At 35.7% G+C, this 23,248-nt stretch overlaps 1 protein-coding gene across 2 annotated transcripts; it reads right to left on the minus strand.

Moving 5' to 3' along the window:
* Positions 1-4,438: 4,438 nt before the first annotated feature.
* Positions 4,439-21,219, minus strand: LOC142342074 (uncharacterized). Of its 2 annotated transcripts, XM_075393254.1 has the most exons (5): positions 20,899-21,219; positions 18,728-18,799; positions 9,233-9,506; positions 4,774-6,462; positions 4,439-4,531 (listed from the first exon to the last, which is right to left on the minus strand). In XM_075393254.1, the coding sequence occupies exons 3-4, from the start codon at positions 9,405-9,407 to the stop codon at positions 4,781-4,783; spliced, it is 1,857 nt and encodes a 618-aa protein (XP_075249369.1). In that variant the 5' UTR covers positions 9,408-9,506; positions 18,728-18,799; positions 20,899-21,219; the 3' UTR covers positions 4,439-4,531; positions 4,774-4,780. The 2 variants fall into 2 exon arrangements, with proteins under 2 accessions (XP_075249369.1, XP_075249368.1); XM_075393253.1 differs by lacking the exon at positions 4,439-4,531 and having other exon boundaries at positions 4,727-6,462.
* Positions 21,220-23,248: the final 2,029 nt, after the last annotated feature.

The following is a 23,248-nucleotide window of genomic DNA, read 5'->3' on the forward strand; positions in this document are numbered from 1 at the left end:
AGTTAGAAATCCATGTGTTAATGGTACTTGCGAAATAAAGCAGAGAAAAATTGTTTGTCATGGATAACACTTCCCTGAGACAGATTATTGAACGAATCCCAGAACTCAAATACCGCTATATTGGATCGTTTCCAGCAGATTGTGCTCCAAGGCTACCCACATTCAGTTTTGCTATCATCAACACTTCTCCGAGCAGTGAAGCTGGAGAGCATTGGATAATGATTGCTCGACTCAATCGAACTTATTACTATGCTGATTCTTTGGCTCGTCCAATCACAAAATACAAATTTTTGAATAAAAAGTATCAGAAAATGATACAACAACCAGTTCAGAAAACTGATAATTTGTGTGGATTTTACACAATATTTGCAGCATTTCAACTATTTAAATTTTTTCAAACAAAACTGAACAAGGTTCATGACGTTCATGTTTTAAACTTTATAAGTAATTATATGTAATTAGATAAATTTAATGTAAAATAAGTCGAAGTGTAATAAAGTCGGCAGTAATTTTTTTCTAAATTCCTTAATTCTTCGTTAGTTACTCAAATTTTTGTTGTCGACTTTATTAACTACTCGGCTAAATGTACTTTAATACTCTTTTCTTTTGTACTATCATCATGTAAACGTTTGATTAAATTTGTATTTGCATGTGCTTAATTTGTACTGTGTCTGTTATTTTGTACTTATTAATTCAATTTTTTTCTTTTATTTAACTTTTTTTCATGTTATGAGCGCGTAAAAGTCCACTAGTACTGTGACAATGCCAGATCAGCAAGAGGTAGTTTCGATCTACCGACCTCTGGGTTATGAGCCCAGCACGCTTCCGCTGCGCCATCTTGCTATTTAGGGTCGGCTATACCTAATCCTAATACATTGCGGCGGCTATACCTAATCTTAATACATTGCGGCGGCTATACCTAATCTTAATACATTGCAGCGGCTATACCTAATCTTAATACATTGCGGCAACTATACCTAATCTTAACACATTGCGGCGGCTATACCTAATCTTAATACATTGCGGCGGCTATACCTAATCTTAATACATTGCGGCAGCTATACCTAATCTTAATACATTGCAGCGGCTATATCTAATCTTAATACATTGCGACGACTATACCTAATCTTAATACATTGCGGCGGCTATACCTAATCTTAATACATTGCGCTGGTTATACCAATAAACATGTTGAAATTTACTGCGAGGGGAATTATCCGTTAATTCCCGCTACCTGTACAATTTCCCGCCTCTACAATTCCCGTGCGTGCTGTCTGTACAATTCCCCGCCTGTACAATTCCCTGCGCGGAAAGGCCAATGACCGGCTCCCAAAAATGCGGCTGATCTACTCACACTATACTACTAATACCCTGGTCCCTATACTTAATCTTAATACGTTGTGGCGGCTATTCCTAATCTTAATACGTTGCGGCGGCTATTCCTAATCTTAATACGTTGCGGCGGCTATTCTTAATCTTAATACGTTGCGGCGGCTATTCCTAATCTTAATACGTTGCGGCGGCTATTCCTAATCTTAATACGTTGCGGCGGCTATTCCTAATCTTAATACGTTGCGGCGGCTATTCCTAATCTTAATACGTTGCGGCGGCTATTCCTAATCTTAATACGTTGCGGCGGCTATTCCTAATCTTAATAAGTTGCGGCGGCTATTCCTAATCTTAATACGTGGCGGTCGCTATAGCTAATCTTAATACGTGGCGGCCGCTATTATTAATCTTAATACATGTACGCCTATACCCTATCTTAATACATTAGTGTAGACCCTCCTCAAAAATTACTCCTATACCCTATCTTAATACATGGGGTCTGCACCCCCCCCCCCCCCGGGGTGACTTGCTCACCCTATTACTACTCGCATACCAAATAAATATAAGTACTGAAACCAATTGAAACCACCTAGAACTTTCGACCTTTGTCGGTAACGACGTAGCGTTTTTTATGTTGCGTGTCACGCAACTCTGCTTGAAGTCACTGAAGACTTCTGGTTTTTATCAAAATTAATGAAGCCGATTGTCGTAGTTACGTGACTCCCGGGACGAGGTGCAACGCTAAAAAACGCAAAATTATGTAAGATTGGCGTTGAATGCGTTGAATTTGTGTAAGATCTACGCTTGAGCGTAGAACTTACATAAATTCAACGCATTCAACGCCAATCTTACATAATTTTGCGTTGAATTTTTGCCGTAGATCTTACATATTTAGCGTTGAATTTTAGCGTAGATCTTACATATTTAGCGTTGAATTTAGCGTAGATCTTACATAAATTCAAACGCATTCAACGCCAATCTTACATAATTTTGCGTTGAATTTTTGCCGTAGATCTTATATATTTAGCGTTGAATTTTAGCGTAGATCTTACATATTTAGCGTTGAATTTAGCGTAGATCTTACATAAATTCAACGCATTCAACGCCAATCTTACATAATTTTGCGTTGAATTTTGCCGTAGATCTTACAAATTTAGCGTTGAATTTTAGCGTAGATCTTACATATTTAGCGTTGAATTTAGCGTAGATCTTACATAAATTCAACGCATTCAACGCCAATCGTACATAATTTTGCGTTGAATTTTGGCGTAGATCTTACATATTTAGCGTTGAATTTTAGCGTAGATCTTACATATTTAGCGTTGAATTTAGCGTAGATCGTACATAAATTCAACGCATTCAACGCCAACCTTACATATTTTGCGTTGAAATTTGGCGTAGATCTTACATATTTAGCGTTGAATTGTAGCGTAGATCTTACATATTTAGCGTTGAATTTAGCGTAGATCTTACATAAATTCAATGCTTTCAACACCAATCTTACATATTTTGCGTAAAATTTTGGCTTAGATCTTACAAATTTAAGGTTGAATTTTTTGAATTCCATTTCAGACCACTTCATGATTTCAAAAGTTTTTCAAGTTTTTTTTTCAAAAAGTCAATTTTTTCACTGTTTCGACCCCGATACTTCACAGGTGAGAAAAGCGAAGTCAGCAAAAAAACCACTTTTTAGTGCTCTTTTATAGTGCAAAATCCAATTGAGACCATTTGACGATTTCCAATGTTTCAAGTTTTTTTTCAAAAAGTTTTTTTTTATCTGTTTCGACCCTATACTGCACAGGAGAGAAAAATCACTTTTTAGTGCTCTTTTATAGTGCAAAATCCATTTCAAACCGTTTTACGATTTCAAAACTTTTTCAAGTTTTTTTTTTGAAAAATTATTTTTTTCACTATTTCGAACCCTATACTCCAAAGGTGAGTAACAAGAAGTCAGAAGATTTCAAATTTTTCAAGTTTTTTTTTCGAAAAATTTAATTTTTTTACTGTTTCGACCCCTATACTGCACAATTGAGAAAAATGAAGTCAGCAAAAAATAACCATTTGCTCTCTTACGGTGCAAAAACCATTTCAGACCATTTTAGGAATTCAATTTTTTTTTCAAAACTTAAAAAAAATTATAATTTTTTCCCAGTACTTTTCACATGATAAATGCGTTGAATACGTTGAAATTATCTAAGATCTCGGCTAAATTCAACAAAAAATATGTATGATCTAGGCTAAATTCAACGATTTATATGCAAGTTCTACGCTAAATTCAATGCAAAATATGTAATGTCTACGCTAAAGTCAACGCAAAATATGTAAGATCTACGCTAAATTCAACGCAAAATATGTAAGATCTACGATTTATAAGGATTGCGGCTCTTAAGGAAACCAAGGTACGGTGGCGCAATGGTAGAAGAGGAGACAAGTAAACAGGAGGTCACTGGTTCGAGTCCCATACCCAGGTTTCTACGCGTTGATTTTTTGTAAGATCAACGCTAAATTCAACGCAAAATTATGTAAGATCTACGCTAAATTCAACGCTAAATATGTAAGATCTACGCTAAATTCAACGCTAAATATGTAAGATCAGCAGCAACTAGCGTTGACAAGTTGGAAAATTCACCGCCATTTCTTACATAATTTTGCGTTGAATGCGTTGAATTTTTGTCTTTAAATTCAACGCATTCAACGCAAAATTATGTAAGAAAATTGCGGTGAATTTTCCGTCTTGTCAACGCTAGTTGCCGCTGATCTTACATAATTTTGGCCAATTTCCTCGGCCCGGGCTCTGCTTGAAATCCCTGAGAAATTCGAGATTTTGCATGAAACTACGTATTAGTTGGCGTAGAATACGCAACTCTACTCAATTTCTTTAAGAATTTTTGGCATTTATCATGATTATGGCTTTCGTTTGCTTAGGTTACATGACTCGGCTTCAAATTGTTGAGAAATCGTGGCGTTTATCAAAAGATCTGAGTCGGGTTTTTTTCTGGGTTATGTGGCTCTGCATGCAGTCGGTGGCTAGTTATTCCTGCGTTTGACAGGATCACTGGAGTGGTTTGTATAGGTTACTTGACTCTGCTCGACTATCCCAGAATTCTCTTGGTTCAAAAGTTTCCGTGAGTTCTTTGTGCATTTGAATATGAGCAGCCTCCCCTCTGTGTTCGTAAAAAAAAATTATGCCTCGCTTCCCAAGCTAAAAAAATTATGCATTTTTTGTCTGTTCATAAGTACTACGTACCACTAAAATTCATTGCAATCCTATGCATGTTTTTCTCTCTACTTTATAGTACACCAATTTTTTTTACAATGTACACATATGGTGAATAGATATCTTAGCGTGAAGGTTAAGAATTAGTTCTAAGTTTTTGTAGAGTAAATTTCGAAAACATAACTTTTGAAGAGTGAATAGGTTATAGCAAATTTACGAATACTCACAGTCAAGTCAATCGAAATCAAGAGATATAACAGTTGGATTACAATAAAATAGACTGTCTTGAATTGCAAACAAAGTTGAATCGCTTGTCACGCACTTCGGAATTACACGTTCCACTTCAAATTCCTTCCGACTTGTAACTCTATCTCCGTTATTTACTCTATCCAGGTCCAGCTCATACAAGGAACACCTTAAAGTTCCACTGTTTTTGATGTCACCCGCAAACAAATAACCCTCCGCGCCACCCTCGACACCCATCGTCCCGTTTTTAACCCCATCAAGGTCACAATCGGTTCTGACCCAGACTAATTCGTATATATCGCCTGTATCTATTAGAGTGAGGTATTTAATATCACTTGACATACTCGATTCAATTTGGTCACTTTCGGCTTGGTTTCCGTGATCGAAATTTTTTATTGTGTTCTGTTGAACTAAAATAACCTTTTGTTCATTTTGGCGGTTGTCAATCTGTGTGAAATTTTTTGTCCGTTTGTTCTCTTGTAAGTGAAAATTCTCGTCCAATGATACAACTGCTATTCTTGAGCTACTAGTCTGCACTATCAGATGGCTCCATATGTAACAGATATGCCCTGCAGAACCATTTTTGGTTATATCTAATGTCACTCTCTGATAACACGTCTCTTCCCTGTAGATGTAAACACACTCCCATTTATCGACTCTATCTCTCCGATTATACAATCTGATCACAATCGCCAGCTTGTCATCTCTCGCACTCAAATACCATTCGTATTTGCCGATGTCGGAACGTCGCTCCTTGATGACACCCGTGTCAATCTCGCGATCTTCCCTAAAGTCAGTTTGTCGCAACACACTCACCCTCCAGTCATTTTGGTCACTATCATTTTGGTCGCTGAACAAAGAAGCATAGAGAGTGTTGTCACTTGTCATCGCTATACTCACCGGCAAACTCCACCGGTCTCTCCTCACGTCGTCCCATTTTACTTCGGGCTCAACTGTCAAATAGTTTTTTCCATTGTTCATACTCAGCTTTTGTAATACACTCGGGGAATAACCCAAACACAAAATTTCCTGTCTGCTCGAATTATAAACTGCTTGCATGCATTTAACTTTTTCCTCACAGGTGAAAATTTTCCTCGCTGACTTGAGTTGTCGGCTCGTTCCTCTCGATCCCTGTTTACCGGTCCAAATTTCAAACCGCTGCTGTGCTTCTTCACACGATAGTTTCTGTCCGATAGCTATATCATTTTGCTCTTTATAAATTTCATCCGATGACAGCAGATTCTTCAATTGACCCTGAATAATCGCAAATTGTTCATTCATTTCTGACTGTATTGAACCCACAAGTTTTGTTTGTGTGTCGACTAAATCCTTAACCACTCGCTCCCGATTTGTCAACTCTTCGTTATTTGGGGAGTCCAACACCCGATTTTGCATCTCTTCCAAGTCACAAATACCTTTGACAACTTTTCCTAAATCATTCCTCACCTTGCTAGCAACTTTTGTAGTTTCTTCTTTGCACTTTTTGATTCGGTCTCGAATTTTGTTTTGCGGCTCCAAAATGCTCTCGAATAACCTTATTGGATGGTTAATTAGGTCGTCGTGATCTTTCTTCCAACAGATTTTGCATATTGAAATTTTGCAGCCGTGGCAATAGAAATCCAATTGTTCGCCGTGTCTCCTACAATTTTTACTCGAAAGTACCTCTTCTTCTAAAAAAAGAACTATATATAACTATTGAATCTAGTCTGATTCCCTCCACCCTCGTGTTATTCATGCCCCAAATTAGAATTTGGGTGTTGTTAAAAACAGCACGTGCGCTTGGGGCGTCAAAGGTATGTCCACTAAGCCTAAGATATAACATAACCGACTAACGTCGGGTGAATTGCCCTCAAACGACCGGCGAGTGATTCGCTTCGTCAGTAGCTAGGCACGGTTTAGTGAGATGGGGGCTGATTGGGTGGCAACAGTGGGGGGGGGGGGGGGCAACAGTGGGAGGAGGAGTCAATCTCTCAGAACCGCTCATCGCACCATAAGTATAAGTCTCCAAAACAGATTCTCTGAATTGCATACAAGAAGACTAGTGAGCACTTAATGCCCGCTGTAAGAGCATTTAATGCCCACTGGGTGCTACCTGTTTCTCGGTTTTTGAGGACAAAAAGTCAAATGCGTCAGGCGAAAAATTAGTCAAGCGAAAAATCGCATTAAAAAAGACCGTCAGGACTAATATAATTGCTACAAACTTCGTTTGAGAGCAATTAATCATGTTTATAGATTACGAATACTGACCTTCTGATTTTAGCTTCCTCAGATGCCAATTGCATTAGTGTTTAGAAAACAAGAGAAAGTGATGGAAATCTTGCAGCGATATTCGAATGTAAAATTAATCGATCTTTTAATATACTTGATTTGAGTTCTCAGTAAATGGTTCCCGCTATTGTGTGTCAACCCGCATCGTAATTTTTAGAAAAGTGCTACTTTTCAAAACAAATTCAAGCTTAATTGAAGGATTATGGTAATAACATATAATCAGACAATTTCTTCGGATGTTTTAAAAACCTTATAAAGGCCAAATTCTCAAAACACTATTGACGCACAAATTTCTAAAGGAGAGGCAAAAATTTTTAGCATTTAAAAAATATTGTTAGTCTGTCGAGTTGCGAAAGGTATATAACAGGGGTTAACCAACAAAATCAATTTAGTTTTCCCCAAAAATCGTAGAAGTTTTCTAGAAATCCAAAGATGATTTATAGTTTTCTCAAAAAACTTTTACAAACATACTGAGATTGAAGAGAAAATCTAATGAACCCAAGAAAGATCATAAGAAAATAAGCTTGGGCGGGACAAATGTCAAGACATTACTTTGTCTCGAAAAAATATTTTCATATTTTTTGTTCTACAATAAATTCTTGCAGAGCTCTTCAATACGTCAGCTCTTTTCACTTTATCTACATTATGCAAAAAAATATTTTTTTCACAGAAATTTAAATAAACAACAAAAATTTAAAATTTAGATATCACAGAACAGCAGTTTTGAAAATATATTTGTCTTGAGGAAGATTTCCATTTGGGAGTGGCCGCTGGAGTTATATTGCTGATGCTGAAGCAAAAATAACTCTCCAAAAACAATTGAAAAAAATAGAAGCCCTAATTGAGCCTTCAGAGTAGATCAGAGCTGGATCAGTGTTCCTCCAGTGTAAGAGGTTAATCAACTCTGGGTTTACGCTTGGGATAGTTCTTCCCAAAGTAGGTCCTCCCTGGGGCTTTTCTTCACAGAGTTGAGTTCAGAGCATGTCCACACTGGAGTTGCTCTTGACAGAGTTGACCGCAGAATAGCTGTTCATTACAGCTAAAGAATCCTGTTAATTTGACTAGGTTTCCTGAATAGCTTACAAAAAAATATCCTTTCCGTATTCCTGTTAGCTATCAAGCGTAAAAGTGATCTGACCAGACTCTGATCCAGCTTTGAGAGGTTCTTTTAGTTTACTATGTTCTATTTCTGATGTGCTTTGGAGGTGATGCACGGGTGAATCATAGCAAATTAAAGGTGTCTTAAATACTTCTTACCAATCAAACAAAGATAACATATAGTTCCTATGAAGAATACAAAAATTGTAAATCGAAAATGTAGCTGAAAACATTAAAAATATTTTACTGTCGCACATGGACCCAAAAAAAAGATCTCAGTTAATTCAGAAAATACTTTCGAAGAAGTTGTCGGTATGTTCAATTAACGAAATATAGGAAAATTTTGATTTGTTCGTATCAAAAACAAGAAACAAATAATGGACTTGATAAAATTCCAGGCATTAGAAATCGTCTGCGGAGGGAGAAAGTGAAAAGAACAGTTTCAAATCTAAAGAAGTTTTAAAACCGCCTTTATATTATTGTTTCAGTATCGAAACTTCATGAACGCGCAGCATTGGTAAGATATGGCATATCATGCTTCAACATTAGGGGCTAAGTAATCACAGAATGCAAATTTTGTGGTCAAAGTTAATCAACTTCCATAATTTTAATCTTGAATGTAGTAAATAGGCTTTTAGTTACCATATTTTGCACTACTTTTTTCACTTGCCCTGTGGGAATTGCTATTGTGACTTATTTGACAACTCTATTATCAAAAATTTGATTTTTTTTTACAGGACAAAATTGTAAAACAAACATGACTAAGTTTTCAGGGAGATTATTGCATGCAAGGGCGGTAATACTAATGGAAGTTAACATTCCAAAGCTTCCATGATTGAAATCAAAAATTCCTGAAACTCTTTAAAAAATCTTTCCCTCGTTTAGTCCGACCTTCTCCACCAGTGAAACTATGAAAAAGATGGTAGAGGACAAAAGACGCCAATTGACAGAGAGTTAACTTGGAATTGTTACCGAGATTTAACTGTGAAGTGCTCAAAAGGTACTTTTTAAAGGATTTTAAATAATTTTGATTACTTAGATAATGGCAGAAAATTCTCGCACCTAATTCGTTACCTGAGTTTGATTCAGCATCGTCTGACTCTCCGCCAGATATTTGGGGTTGAGAACCGTCACTTTGCTCTCGAAGAACAGGCGATGGAGATCCACTTTCAGCCTCGGATTCTGATGCAGCAGCTGACGATTCTGGAGATACAGTCGCTGCCGAATCGCTATCAAGTTCTTCTCGCATTTCTTCGTTATCTGTGTCCCCATCATTACTTCCAGATGTTAATCTCTCACCCGGCCCGTCTTCATCGGCAAAAAAGGGATCGGCCACATATCCACCGGACTGAGCGTCAAGTTATATTTAGTCTTAATTTAAACGTATCTTAAACGTTAAAGGTATCTTAAACTTAAACGTATCTTTGAATGATTAAACGTATCTTTGAATGATTAGTAAGCTTTAAGAAACCCTTTCCTACATCTGAAAACAAACGGTACTATAACACTTAAAAAGCTATGGCTCTTCTTGACGAAAAAGCTTTCCTGAGCTTAAATAAACAAGACATGTACAAAATATATTTTGATATTTCCAAAAAAATACAAGAAAAGGACTCGTTTATCGAAAAAGTTATCACTCAGCTGGCGGAAAAATTACTCGACAACAAGGTAGAAAGTGGTCAAGACAATAGGGAACATGCTATGGTCGAAGTAGCAATCCAAACGAACAACACAGAACAAGTAAGACATTTCCAAAAAATTCAACTAAGGTTGTTAACAAAAATTTAGTTATTGGGAGCAGCAATATTGGAAAACTAGAGCAAAATAAATCAATTCCTGCTGATATTGGAGTGCATGCTTATTTGGGGTCAACAACAAATGAAAAATTGAGAGTACTGAAGGATTACGAGGCAAAAAAAATTGAAAACTTTGGTCTTACAAGACGGAACCAATAAAGTGCTGAAACATACTTTTAAATCTGATAAAGTAAATTTTGAAGAATTCAAACAACTGGTTAATCTTTGCAGTGAAAAATTTACACCAAAAACATTTGTACTCTGTGAAATACCACCTTTAAAGGATCTTGAACATAACATCCAAAAAAAGACCAGACTATAGATAACTTTAATTCTTTACTTCATGATAACTATGACAACGTTGATCGGTTTAAAGTTTTGCTCTAAAAGATTATGTTGAAAGCGCTGCAATAACAACTGATGACTCAACGAGCTTAATTATATGTTCTATGACAATATTTTTTGCAGTCATCAGCATGGCGTTCCATTATTGAAAAACTGGCTACTATCTCATTTGTTGCTATCATCCAATGGTCGAATTGCTCAATCCTATGGGGTCCTCAATCAAAAGCCGCTGAAAATACGCAAGCGAGGCAACCATTGCAAAGTGTAAGAGCTCAATTTACCAGACAAAACAAGTACCAATCTTTCCAAATAGCAGTAAATTACTCTCATGATAACCATTACAATAATCAGTTGCCTTGTCGCGCTAACTCTAATGCGTATAAATTCAGCGGTTCTAACAGCAGTTTTGGTTTTTAGTGTAAAGTATCTGATCGGTTTCTGATGTAGGGAACTGCAAAAGATTGTATTTTTAAATGCTTTCTTTCTTTGTCTTAGCTCGACCAAAAATTTTCATTTTCCTTTGTTTTTTTTTTGCTGTCATCACGATTTCCCGCGAACACAGTAAGCATAGAGGAACACGGCTAAAATTCAAAAACTCAAAGTTTTAAAAAGGTATTGGCTTTGAAAAAAAGAGTTCCAATAGAAGTGCTTACCATTTTAGTAATAAACTGCGACATACTGTCCGCATTCTTCATCCTAATCTTACTGATCAGCTGTGGCGACATAGAATTGAATCCCCGCACAATTCTGTCGTTTGCAGAGGCTAAAGCAATATGCATTGCTGACAAAAAGAAACCTAACATTTTCAAGCTTAACTGTCGAAGCATTGTAAATAAAAGACGGTCATTAAATGCAAATGTTGGAGAACTGCCAGAGAACACTATTTTGTTGTTCCACAGAGACATGGCTCTCTAGCAAGGATCATGATGACTTTTATAGCCTTAAGAAAGACCGGTATATGTGTTTTAGAATTGAAAGAGCGAAATAGGGCATTTCAAAAAAGGGCGGAGATGTAATGCTGCTTATACCAAAAGCCTTTTCTCAAAAATTGAGGATGGATCTAAATAAGTTTTTATTGACTTTGAAAGTACTTGGGCAGAATTAAAGATAAACAACTGGAAAATACAAAACACAACAATCTTACTTAATGTCATTTATTCTCCCAACAAAAACAAAACGGACATCTTTCTGGAACAATTGGCTACAAACATTGATAAAGCAAGGGTCATAATATAATACTCATGGGTTATTACATCAATAATTATCTGAACTCAAACGAAAAGGGGAAGTTAGAATTAATATTATTACCATACCATCTAGAAATTTAAAATAAAACTGGGGCAACTCGTATATGCAAGGCGAGCAGGACTGCAACGTTAATCGATTACTTTATTTCCGACAATTATGTCAAAAAAAACATATTTACGTCAAAAAAACACTCCAATTCTATCCGATAATTTTGCCCTGTTACTGTACTGAAAAAAGGAACACACCCATTCGAACTAGTAAAGAAGAAAAAAATCTATGACCGAAGTACATATAACAAAAAAAAATTCCTTGATGATTTGAACAAAGCAAACTGGTCAGTCAAATACCAACAAAAGAATTCAAATGGAATGCTTAAACCTTTCACAAAAATTTTCACTAGAGTACTGCAAAAACACGCGTCACTAAAAAATGAAATCATCAGAAACAACAAATCAAGCTTTGCTCGTTCACAAACTTGGTTGAAAGAGAAAAACAAAGAACCTTATCATTCATTATTTATATCATACAATAATAGCGGAGAACGTTGGAACCATATGAATGACGTAAGAAACTCAGCTAGAACAAGCAACCATATCTACAGTTTAAAATATGTCTTCAATGATTACGTCCCGGAGCCCAAGAAAATTGCAAATCTTCTTAATTACTGGTTTTCACAGCTAGGAAAGTTAATATTATCACACGAAACTTGCGAATATATCAAAGATTTTGCGGATAGATAAGCCAAAACATTTTCGATTAGATGTATTACTGAAATTGAATGCTTACAGTGCATTAAGAGGCTCAGTAGAAACAAACCACAGGGACCCTCAGCGCTACCCCCTGGGCTTTAAAAGATGCAGTTTCTGTAGTCTATAAACATCTATGTTTCATTATAAATGAATGCATAAACAACTCTACTTTCTCTGAGATTCTAAAAATCGATGATGTAATATCAATTTATAAAAAGAACGACCCCAAGGAACACGATAATTACAGACCTATATCACTAACACCCTGCATTTCAAAAGTTTTTGAAATCTTAAACAAAGAGCAACTGACAAAGTACTCACAAAAAAAACAAACTACTAAGTCTCTCTCAATATGGACTTAGGAAGAAACATTCTACAACTGACGCTCTCGTTTATACTACTGATTTTATAAGACATAAAATAGATTAAAACAAAATTGTAGCTGCTACCTTTCTAGACCTTTCAAAAGCATTTGACTCAATGGGCCTGTTATCCTTTTAAAAAAGCTAGGAAGATTAGTTGTCAACTCTAAAACATTAAAACCAACAGAAAGTTTTCATCTCGGAGAGAAAACAGAGAATTCTAATTAATAACGTAATGTCAGATGAGATTACTCTAGAACGTTGTGTGCCTCAGGGGACAGTGCTTGGTCCTCTATTGTTTAATATTTATATAAACGATCTGCGAGATCAAATTGATAAAAACTGCGAGGTGGTACAGTATGCGGCTGACACATTAGTCATTGCTGCCTCGCCTATACAACAAGAGTGCAAAACAATTATAGAAAAAAAACAATTATAGTAAAATTGCTGACCAAATATTTCACGAGTCTAAAATTACAATTGAATCCATCAAAAACTGAATTCATTCCATTCAGCCGCAACAGAAGTTTCAGCCAGTGAATCTGAATCAATAAAAATTGCGAACAAAAGCGTCAAGTATCATGGGGCACAATTTGACAAAAATCTCAGTTTCCAAGAAGAAGTGAAGCATTTTTTAAAGAAAATGGCGCGTGGAATTGAAATAATTTATACACTCCATAATCGGATACCAACGTTTCTATTGAAAACCGTTCTGAACTCATTTGTTATCAGCTATCTACACTTTTCATTACTGTTAATCCAATCAATAGACAAAAATTTGCTTGTTACTCCAGAAACAGAATGGAATCAACAACAGATCTGAAGATAAAGCGTTCTATTCTCCCTGTTGAATACTTAATCCAATTGAAACGAACCACTTATATGTGGAAACTGAGAAACTGTCTTTTACCCGCGTTTAATCCTCTAGACGTCACAAACTTCCCACTTGGTGCATCAGACAAAACAGTAGAAGCTGTGGCAAGTTTTTTAAATCTATATGTCACACTCGAAAATTAGACGTTCAATTATTAAAACTGCATCAAAGGTTCGGTGTTCACTTCCTAAAGAACTAAGGGGTTTGGAAAAGAAAAGAAACTTTCCTAAAAGAATTGAATAAAGTCGTTATTAAACCTTTTTCTGATAATAAACATTATACAACTTATGTGTTGGTTAGTTGGAAATCTATCAGATTTAAAAAGTTTACTATACAACGACTCAAGAATCTTTAATTTAATTACACTTATGTACCAAAATAAATACCCACACTCCCGACTCAAGAATCAACATTATCTGACCGAGCTAAGAATTAATTTAAATTAATTTAAGTATACTTATGTGCTAAAATAAATACCCACACTCCAGGCAGTCTTATAACAATTGTCAAACTCTCTGTTACTTGTTATGAATGTTATTGTTAATAAAGTGTTCGTTTTTAATTTAGAGAAATCATAACTCCAGGCGCCGAGGTCTTAACGGCATTCAACGCAAAATTTTTCCAGATAAGCGCTGGATACAGTGAAATTACATTAACCAGGTGATTGCGGTGTAAGTAAATTATCGCCGGGTTGTTTTTTTCACCGCAAATTTTGTTCATAATTTTGCGGTGAAATGCAGTAAAAATATTTAATTTAACCGCTAGGGTAAGCGGTGAACCTACAAAAAAAATCACTACATTTCACTGCTAAAATATGTAATTCCACCGCTAAAAACGCAAATCATTCACAATGCCAAGGCTCATGTATTACAAAACGTAGCTGTGAAGAGTTGAAATTTGTGCAATTTTTAAAAAGGCATTTGCCGCATTCATCGCACTCAACGTGATCATCTAGGTAATACCCTGTTGCATGGTATGGTGCGATTATCACGTTATAATCTCAAACATGTGACTCTCAATTTTTGGATTACTCCATAAGTTGCTGGGACTGCGAGCTTTCCTCGATCTGTGATAATTTATGATCAACTTTCCCGAAAGGTCCAAACAAATTTTCAATTCGAGACCCGGGTCGAGCAAAAGTTGGAAAGATATGTAAGATAAGCGATGAAGAATTGTTTTTTTTACCGCAAAGTTCGTACCTAAATTTTGTGCTGCCTTTCTAGACCTTTCAAAAACATTTGACTCAATAGGCCTGTTATCCTTTTAAAAAAGCTAGAAAGATTAGGTGTCAACTCTAAAACCATAAAACCAACAAAAAGTTTTCATCTCGGAAAGAAAACAGAGACTTCTAAATATTAACGTATATTCAGATGAGATTACTCTAGTACGTTGTGTGCCTCAGGGGAGAGTGCTTGGTCCTCTATTGTTTAAAATTTATATAAACGATCTGCGAGATCAAATTGATAAAAACTGCGAGGTGGTACAGTATGCGGCTGACACATTAGTCATTGCTGCCTCTCCTGTACAACAAGACTGTATAACAATTATACAAAAAAGACATAAAAATGCAGGTCAAATATTTCACAAGTCTAAAATTACAATTGAATACATCAAAAACAGAATTCTTTCTTTTCAGCCGCAACAGAAGTTTCAGCCAAGGAATCTGAATCAATAAAAATTGGGAACAAATTGGTTACAGAGTCCAAAAACGTCAAGTATCTTGGGGCATGTTTTTACAAAAATCGCATTTTCCAGGACGAAGTGAAGCATTTTTGAAGAAAATGGCGCGTGGAATTAAATTAATTTATACACTCTGCAATCGGATACCAATGTCTCTAATGAAAACGGTTCTGAACGCATTTGTTATCAGCCATCTACTCTATTCATTATTGTTAATCCAATCAATAGACAAAAATTTGCTTAATCGCTTGAAAAGCAACTAAATTGGGCCATTCGTGCTTGTTACCCTAGAAACAGAATGGACTCAAAAAAAGATCTGAAGATAAAGCATTCTATTCTCCCTGTTGAATACTTAATCAAATTGAAAAGAACCACTTATATGTGGAAACTGAGAAACTGCCTTTTACCCGCGTTTAACCCTCTAGATGTCACAAGCTTGCCCGCTTGGTGCATAAGAAAAAACCGTAGAAGATGCGGAATATTTTTTAATTCTATATGTCACACTCAAAAATTAGACGTTCAATTATAAAAACTGCATCAAAGGTTTGGGATTCACTTTCTAAACAACTAAGGGGTTTGGAAAAAAAACCTTCCTAAAAGAATTGAATAAATCAATATTAAATCTTTTTCTGATTATAAACAATATAAAACTTATAGGTCGGTTAGTTGGAAATCTATCAGATTAAAAAAAGTTTACTAAGCCACAACTCAAGAATCAACATTATCTGACCGAGCTAAGAATTAATTTAATTTAATTTAATTATACTTATGTACTAAAATAGATAACCACACTCCAGGAAGTTTTATAACAATTGTCAAATTCTCTGTTACTTGTTATGACTGTTATTGTTAATAAAGTGTTCTTTTTTTAATTTAGAGAAATCATAACTCCCGGCGCCGAGGTTTTAACGGCATTCAACGCAAAAATTTTCCAGATAAGCGCTGGATGCAGTGAAATTACATTAACCAGGTGAATGCGGTGTAAGAAAATTCTCGCCGGGTTGTTTTTTTCACCGCAAATTTTGTGCATAATTTTGCGGTGAAATGCAGTAAAAATATTTAATTTAACCGCTAGGGTAAGCGGTGAACCTACAAAAAAAATCACTACATTGTAAGAAAATTCGGTGTAAGAAAATTCTCGCCGGGTTGTTTTTTTCACCGCAAATTTTGTGCATAATTTTGCGGTGAAATGCAGTAAAAATATTTAATTTAACCGCTAGGGTAAGCGGTGAACCTACAAAAAAATCACTACATTTCACTGCTAAAATATGTAATTTCACCGCTAAAAACGCAAATCATTCACAATGCCAAGGCTCATATATTACAAAACGCAGCTGTGAAGAGTTGAAATTTGTGCAATTTTTAAAAAGGCATTTGCCGCATTCATCGCACTCAACGTGATCATCTAGGTAATACCCTGTTGCATGGTATGGTGTGATTATCACGTTATAATCTCAAACATGTGACTCTCAATTTTTGGATTACTCCATAAGTTGCTGGGACTGCGAGCTTTCCTCGATCTGTGATAATTTATGATCAACTTTCCCGAAAGGTCCAAACAAATTTTCAATTCGAGACCCGGGTCGAGCAAAAGTTGGAAAGATATGTAGGATAAGCGATGAAGAATTGTTTTTTTTACCGCAAAGTTCGTACCTAAATACTGAATGCTCAAACATGTGACTCTCAATTTTTGGATTACTCCATAAGTTGCTGGGATTGCGAGCTTTCCTCGATCTGTGATAATTCATGATCAAATTTTCGGAAAGGTCCAAAATTCCAATTCGAGATCCGGCTCGAGCAAAAATTGGTAAAATATGTAAGATAAGCGATGAAGTGTTGTTTTTTTCAACGCAAATTTGGTACATAAATTTGCAGCAAATTGCGGTGAAATTATGTAATTTCATCGATAGAGTAAGCGGTGAACTTACAAAAGTTCACCACATTTCACCTCTTACTACAAGTTACCCGCCTTACATTGGTTCGAACCTGTCGCCTTCCGCATGACAGCCTTTTCTTCTTCCACTGGGTCACCTCTCACTAACTTCCGAGATAATTTTCTTAAATTTGAATCAATTTGACTCTATTTTTTTCATTGAATACCAAGAAAGAATTGTCATTGATCAGTTTGTACCGACCAGGATGACACAAATTTAAACACAAATTTATTCTGTGGCCTCAGACACTTAAAGTTTGCTGACTCTCAGGTTGTCCACCTCAGACGAAACTTTGAAAGCTTCCAAAGACAAATACGGTGCTGTAGAAAACTTACAAAGCTTTGCACGGCGCCGTTTCAGGCCATATTAAGTTTTCTACGGCATCGCAAAGTTACCAATTTCTTTAGTCTGACATCTTAAAAACTATTTTAAATGTAACGCTTATCTCATACAAGTATTATTTTTTTCATTAACTTTTGGCATTGGGTTTAATTTTTCACAACTTTGAAAAATTACAAAAAATTAGTACGGTGCCGTATAAGGCCAGTGTACTGAGCGTAATACGGTGCCGTGTATCGAGTTTTGTAAGAGTTCTGATTTCAACCAGTAAAATGCTTTGAAAATGCAACAATTATAAAACTTTACCTGAAAACAATGAGAAAATACAAAACGTAGTACGGCAAAGGCCGTGCCAAATTTAATAATATCTTCTAAAGTATCTTTTTGGATGTATAATTCTGTAAGCTGTCATAAAAATGAGTTCTGACAGATTCAAAGTGTTAACAGAACGCACGAGTCCTTACCTGAAACAGGAAAATTTCCATAAAGAATTGGAAGTAATTGCAGAAGCAAAACTTTAAAAAAAATTTTATAGACACGGGTATTTTTTGTTAATTTTAAGCCTGTTAGCTATACTACAAAGATTTAGCAGCACATTCAAAGTAAAAACGTCTCAATTAGTTCGATTTTTCAGATTTGCATAAATTAAAGATTTTGAGATCCTTAAGTCTGACTGTAATTGCTTTTTTTTATTATATTTATTCCCGTATACTTTTTTATGCGAGAAATTATTTATGTGCTAAGATTATTTACTGCATTCTCCTGATTTCTAACATAATTTTGCAGAAAATTTTTTTGAGAGTTAAAAATATCATGGAAAGCTTTGAGTATCTTTAGCGTAAATACTTTGTCACAAGTGCCCCAGAGAAGTTGAATTTCTTAAAAATGTTTCTTACAAAAACATGCGTATATTTTTAGCGTTGGAAGATTTGCCGCAAAACAAGAAGTATCCAGCGTAATATTGAGGAGTAACTTCAAGGAAAACTGTGACTTTTTTAACTCCATTTATTGAACTGCGATTAATATCTTATGTTTTCTTCGGTGAGAAACGATAAAATGCAAGCTTTGTGGAAGTTTGTAGTAAATTTCGCTCTAGGTTTTCCTTTTTTGGTTTTGGAAGCCGGTGAAATGTTTTTTTTTAAATAAAAATGACACATTCACCGCAAAACTTAAATTTTTGTCCCTTTTTTTCCGCGCCAATACCTCAATTCTAAATTACATTGGATCTGTTTTGGACAATACTTGAAGCTCATTCCGGATCAAGTGATGTCTGTGAAGCAAATGACTGTGTGCTTCTGAGATCTCCTGCCGAAACTGAAACATTTTCATATTTTCCAAAACAACGATTTCCGAGTCTACGATGTCAATAAACATTTTCATATTGTCCGATTTCTGAATATATGTACAAAATAGTTACAGCAATCGCTATCAATGCTTCTATCATTGGTTTCATAAGGAGCATTTGAACTAAAATTCTTATAAGAGGATAGAGTTTTCATCAAAAAAAATTAATCTTAAAAGCAAAAGTTTGTGGCAAAAATTTAACGTTTCACCGAGTTAAGACCAGAAAGCAAATGATAGGACATTTTTTCTGATCAAACATCTGAAAACGGCTTTTGTTAGATTTCAATGCACATTTTATCACTTGAACCGTTTAGTTTTTATAGCAACACTTATTAATTTTACCAACTGAGCAGCATTGCCTGACATCGTATGTCGAAGTAGAATAATTTATTTTAATGTCATGCAATGCTGCTCATGAATACCCTTGTAATTCTGGCTTGCTTTTGAGTTTTTTCATTGGGTCGAAGAAATCGTGTGGGTGGAAGCCATGTAGAGTCCATTTTAGTGCTTAAAACAAATATTAGATATCAACAATAATTGAAGACTACTGAAAAATTTGAATTATTTTTACCTATGATCAGACTGATTGGCACAATAATTATCCATCACGATACCAATCAGTAGATATTAATCAGCTCGGATCAGACTTTAGCTTGTTTCCAAAATGTTTTCTGTTTTAACTCGTTTTTAATAAGCTGCTTTTTTTATTTATTACCTCGTTGTGGATACATAGCCGGTTTTTTCATCATTTTTAGGCTAACATTAGTCAACTTTTAGCCTATCAAGACAAGGTTTTCAAAGATATGAATGTGACTAAAGTAAATTTTAACGTGGTTGTTTCATTTTCTAGTTCAATTTGTTTGGAAACAGTGGACCTTTTTATATAAAATCATCCAAAAACTTACATATATTAGTAACTTTGAAGTTAAATGAGTTTGAGAAATTATTTTAAAATAATAGAGTAGCGCCTTGATAACATTTAAAGAATATTTGGGAGCAAATTTTATTCGTCAGCTCGATAATGATCAGAAATTGGTCTTTGACTAGTGAGCTGTCGTTACTACTTTGTCGTTCCTAGCTTGCTTAGGAAAAAAGTTAGATTTTCAAACGTTCTTTTCGTTGTTTTGCAAAGTGTAATTTTAAAAAACAATTTTGTTTCAAGCTAGTCAAGGAGTTGTTCATATCGAGCGTTACTACAAATCAAAAATCTCCTGTGTCCTTAGAATCCAATTCAATTTTCTTTGCTTTGAGATGTTGCTTTGTGTTTATTTGTAATGTTTGGTTTTTTAATGATTTTTGTAGCTATAGTTCTTCATTTCTATTCTACAATGAGTACTGAATTTGTATTTTTAAGAACCTCTTAGGCCTTGAAAATGTGACCATACCTTACCAAAAGCCACAAATATAGTTGTAATAGCATTCATAATCAAAATTGGTGCTTTATTTGTACATTAGGGTACTCAAATTTATGTTAAAAGTGCCTAAGAACCTAGAAAAATGCACCATTCTAACCCTCTGTCGAGAGAAAATCAAGTTTTTGATCCCTTTTGCCAAGAAAAATCCCAAGTCTTGCGTCTTTTCTGTCAAGAGTGCGCCCAGTCTTGGTTGTACTCGTCAAAGAGTGACCAATGACTTGGACCTTCTCTTAGAAGAGACCCAGGAATTGGGATTTCTCTAGGCAGAGACCCCCAAGTCTTGATTTTACTCTGTCAATAGAAACCTCAGAGATCGACTCGGGAATGTTCTCTTAGCAGCCTTGTATATGACATGATCAGACTCTGAATCAGGCCTGGAACCTTCCCTGATTTTTCTGAATCAGGCCTGATGGGCTCTGTGGATATGACACGGGCTTGAAATCAAAACAAACTTATCCCCCTTCGCCACCCCCGAGCGAGCTTGTTTTTAGTAATCTGATCATTAAAGCACGCCTCAACTTTGGCTGATATTCATTCACATTGACAACAAAAAAACAAAACAGCAGTCGGAAATAAACGCTAAAACTAATTTATATGACGAAAAAGAATAAGTTTAGTTCCTAATTTTTTTTAGAAAAATGAGGCATGAAATACCGGTTGGTATTGACAAGTTCGAGCCAGGATTGATAGTCATTGTCACAGTATCAGGAAACCCTTCCGCTACTACGTCATCATCGCTCTCTTCTGGAAAAAATGCTTCGATTGAAGTTTGCTCTTGGTTTTGTACATCATAAGACAATTCTTGTGCCGAAACGAGGGATTGGTTGCTTCTGGTCGAACTTCGGTAACTGTGGGATCGATTGGAAGATCTGTTTGAGTGCTGAGAGTCTCCGCCTAAAGATTCATTTTCGGTCATTTTTCACGAATCGTTCTGCAAACAAGCAAACACTGCTCAGAAAACACGTTTGGTGAATAAAAGTGAAGTGACGAATTTTATCAATATTAAAACTCAAAAGTGAGTATAATTTACTTTTGTTTATAAACCATTATTGTTTGATTAACTGTGTGATAGCTATGATAACATTACGCTCCGTTGCTTAGTATACTTTCTACAGTCCCCAGTGACAGGCGGACAAAAATGACAATAAAAATGCATTTGAGAAGTTAACCTTTATAAAAAGATATCCTCCAAGGTATAGGTGCGCGATCCTAGACAGCTCTGATTAGACCATTTCCCAGACTTTGCCCTCTTATCAGATCATCGTGCAACCTAGAGCCCTCTGATCAGACTGTAGTGCGAACCAAGAAATTGAATGACCATAGTGCGACCCAAAAGACTTCTGATCAGATCATCGTGCGAACCAAATCCCTCTGATCAGACTATCGTGCGACCTAAATATTTCGTGCGACTCTGGTGCGACCCAAAATTTTGTGCTACTTCAGTGCGACCAACGCTCCCCCTGATAAGACCATTCCTGAATACATGTTATAATCCGTTTTTATTTGTTTAAATTATTCAATTCAAACTTATATACTACGCAAGTAAAAATTTAAAAGTTTAGTATATCTTGCTAAGGTTAGGACAAAACTAATTGATAAAAATGTAAACAGAAAATCATTTTGAAGTGCCTGCAACTTTTCTTTTGATTCATCAAAAACAGTGATGAAAAACTGCAGTCCAATATTTATGGTCAGTTAATGCTCTGTGGTCCGATTTTGGGGCAACTTATGTCCAGACTTCAATTCCTGACCAGACCGCAGTGCGAACATTGTCCAGACTTTCGTGCGACCTACGATCAGACTATAGTGCGACTTCGTCCTCTGATCAGTCCAAAGTGCGACGACTGTCCAGACTTTCGTGCGACCTAAGATCAGAATATAGTGCAACTTTGCCCTCTGATCAAACCGTAGTGAGACCATTGTCCAGACCATTGTGCGACTCAAGCGTTTCCCAGACCATGTACTTTGGGTCGCACCACGCCACCAGTGTGCGACCCAAATGTTCTGATCAGAGCAGTCTAGGGTCGCCCACCTAAACTTTGGCAGCCTTTTCTCCCAACTTACTTTTCCCGGCACTGATGGCACGTCAATCTCAGTACTGGGCACGTCTATTTGCAAGTCTTATGTCAGTACTGTATCGGAGCTATGATCATGTCACTTTTTACATTTGTCAGTCCAAATGCAAGTCTTGTCCGAATGGTGCACGAATAAATGCAAGTTTTAGCAAAGACGCGCACTTATGAATGCAATTCTTATTCAAAAGTTGCAAGTTTAAATGCAAGTATTGGCCAAGACTTGGCAATTCTAATTGCAAGTCTTGGGAAAGGCTTGGCAAATCTAATTGCAAGAATTGAACAAGACGTGAAAGTCTAAATAGGCCCAGTACTGAAAATCGATATAAAAATTGCATTTAAACTTGCCTAGTACTGATTTAGACTCGAAGTTCAGTACGGGTTCCCCGTTAAAGCCGAGAGTTATTCAGAGGCCACGTTTTACTTAAACTGGTATAATGAGACAACGATCAATCCAAAAAGCCCATGAAAAGACTTTAGCTCGACTTGAGGGTTCATCTCGACTTCATCGTGACCCAAGTTTTTGGTACTGGACTAAAACTCGACAGGAGTTCCAAGTAGATTGATCACATTATTAACATTATCTCTGGTGTTACCTTTGTTTTTTTTCTCAAATCAAAATTAGTTTAAATTATGAAATCTTCCTATAGGTCGAGATCCAAAACTATGGACAACACCCTCTTATTCATTTCATACCAATTATTATTTCCTTGTATCACCTCACTGCAACTTTAGCCGTACCGAAATGCCAGACTTAAAAAGTCCCAATTTTTTTTTTCAGTAATGGAAAAATCTATATATTATATATATATAAATATATATATATATATATATATATATATATATAAATATATATATATATATAAATATATATAGTATATATATGTATGTGTGTATAATACATATATATATATATAATATACATATATGTG

The sequence above is a fragment of the Convolutriloba macropyga genome, chromosome 7 (assembly GCF_964194025.1).
Source record: "Convolutriloba macropyga chromosome 7, txConMacr16.3, whole genome shotgun sequence".
Classification (NCBI taxonomy): domain Eukaryota; kingdom Metazoa; phylum Xenacoelomorpha; order Acoela; family Convolutidae; genus Convolutriloba; species Convolutriloba macropyga.

Bases quoted from the DNA above. Each gene is read 5' to 3' on its own strand.
- LOC142342074 (XM_075393254.1), bottom strand. From the start codon at position 9,407: ATGCGAGAAGAACTTGATAGCGATTCGGCAGCGACTGTATCTCCAGAA. The intron at 6,463-9,232 runs GTAACGAATTAG...TTCTTTTTTTAG, and splicing joins CGATGCTGAATCAAACTCAG to AAGAAGAGGTACTTTCGAGT.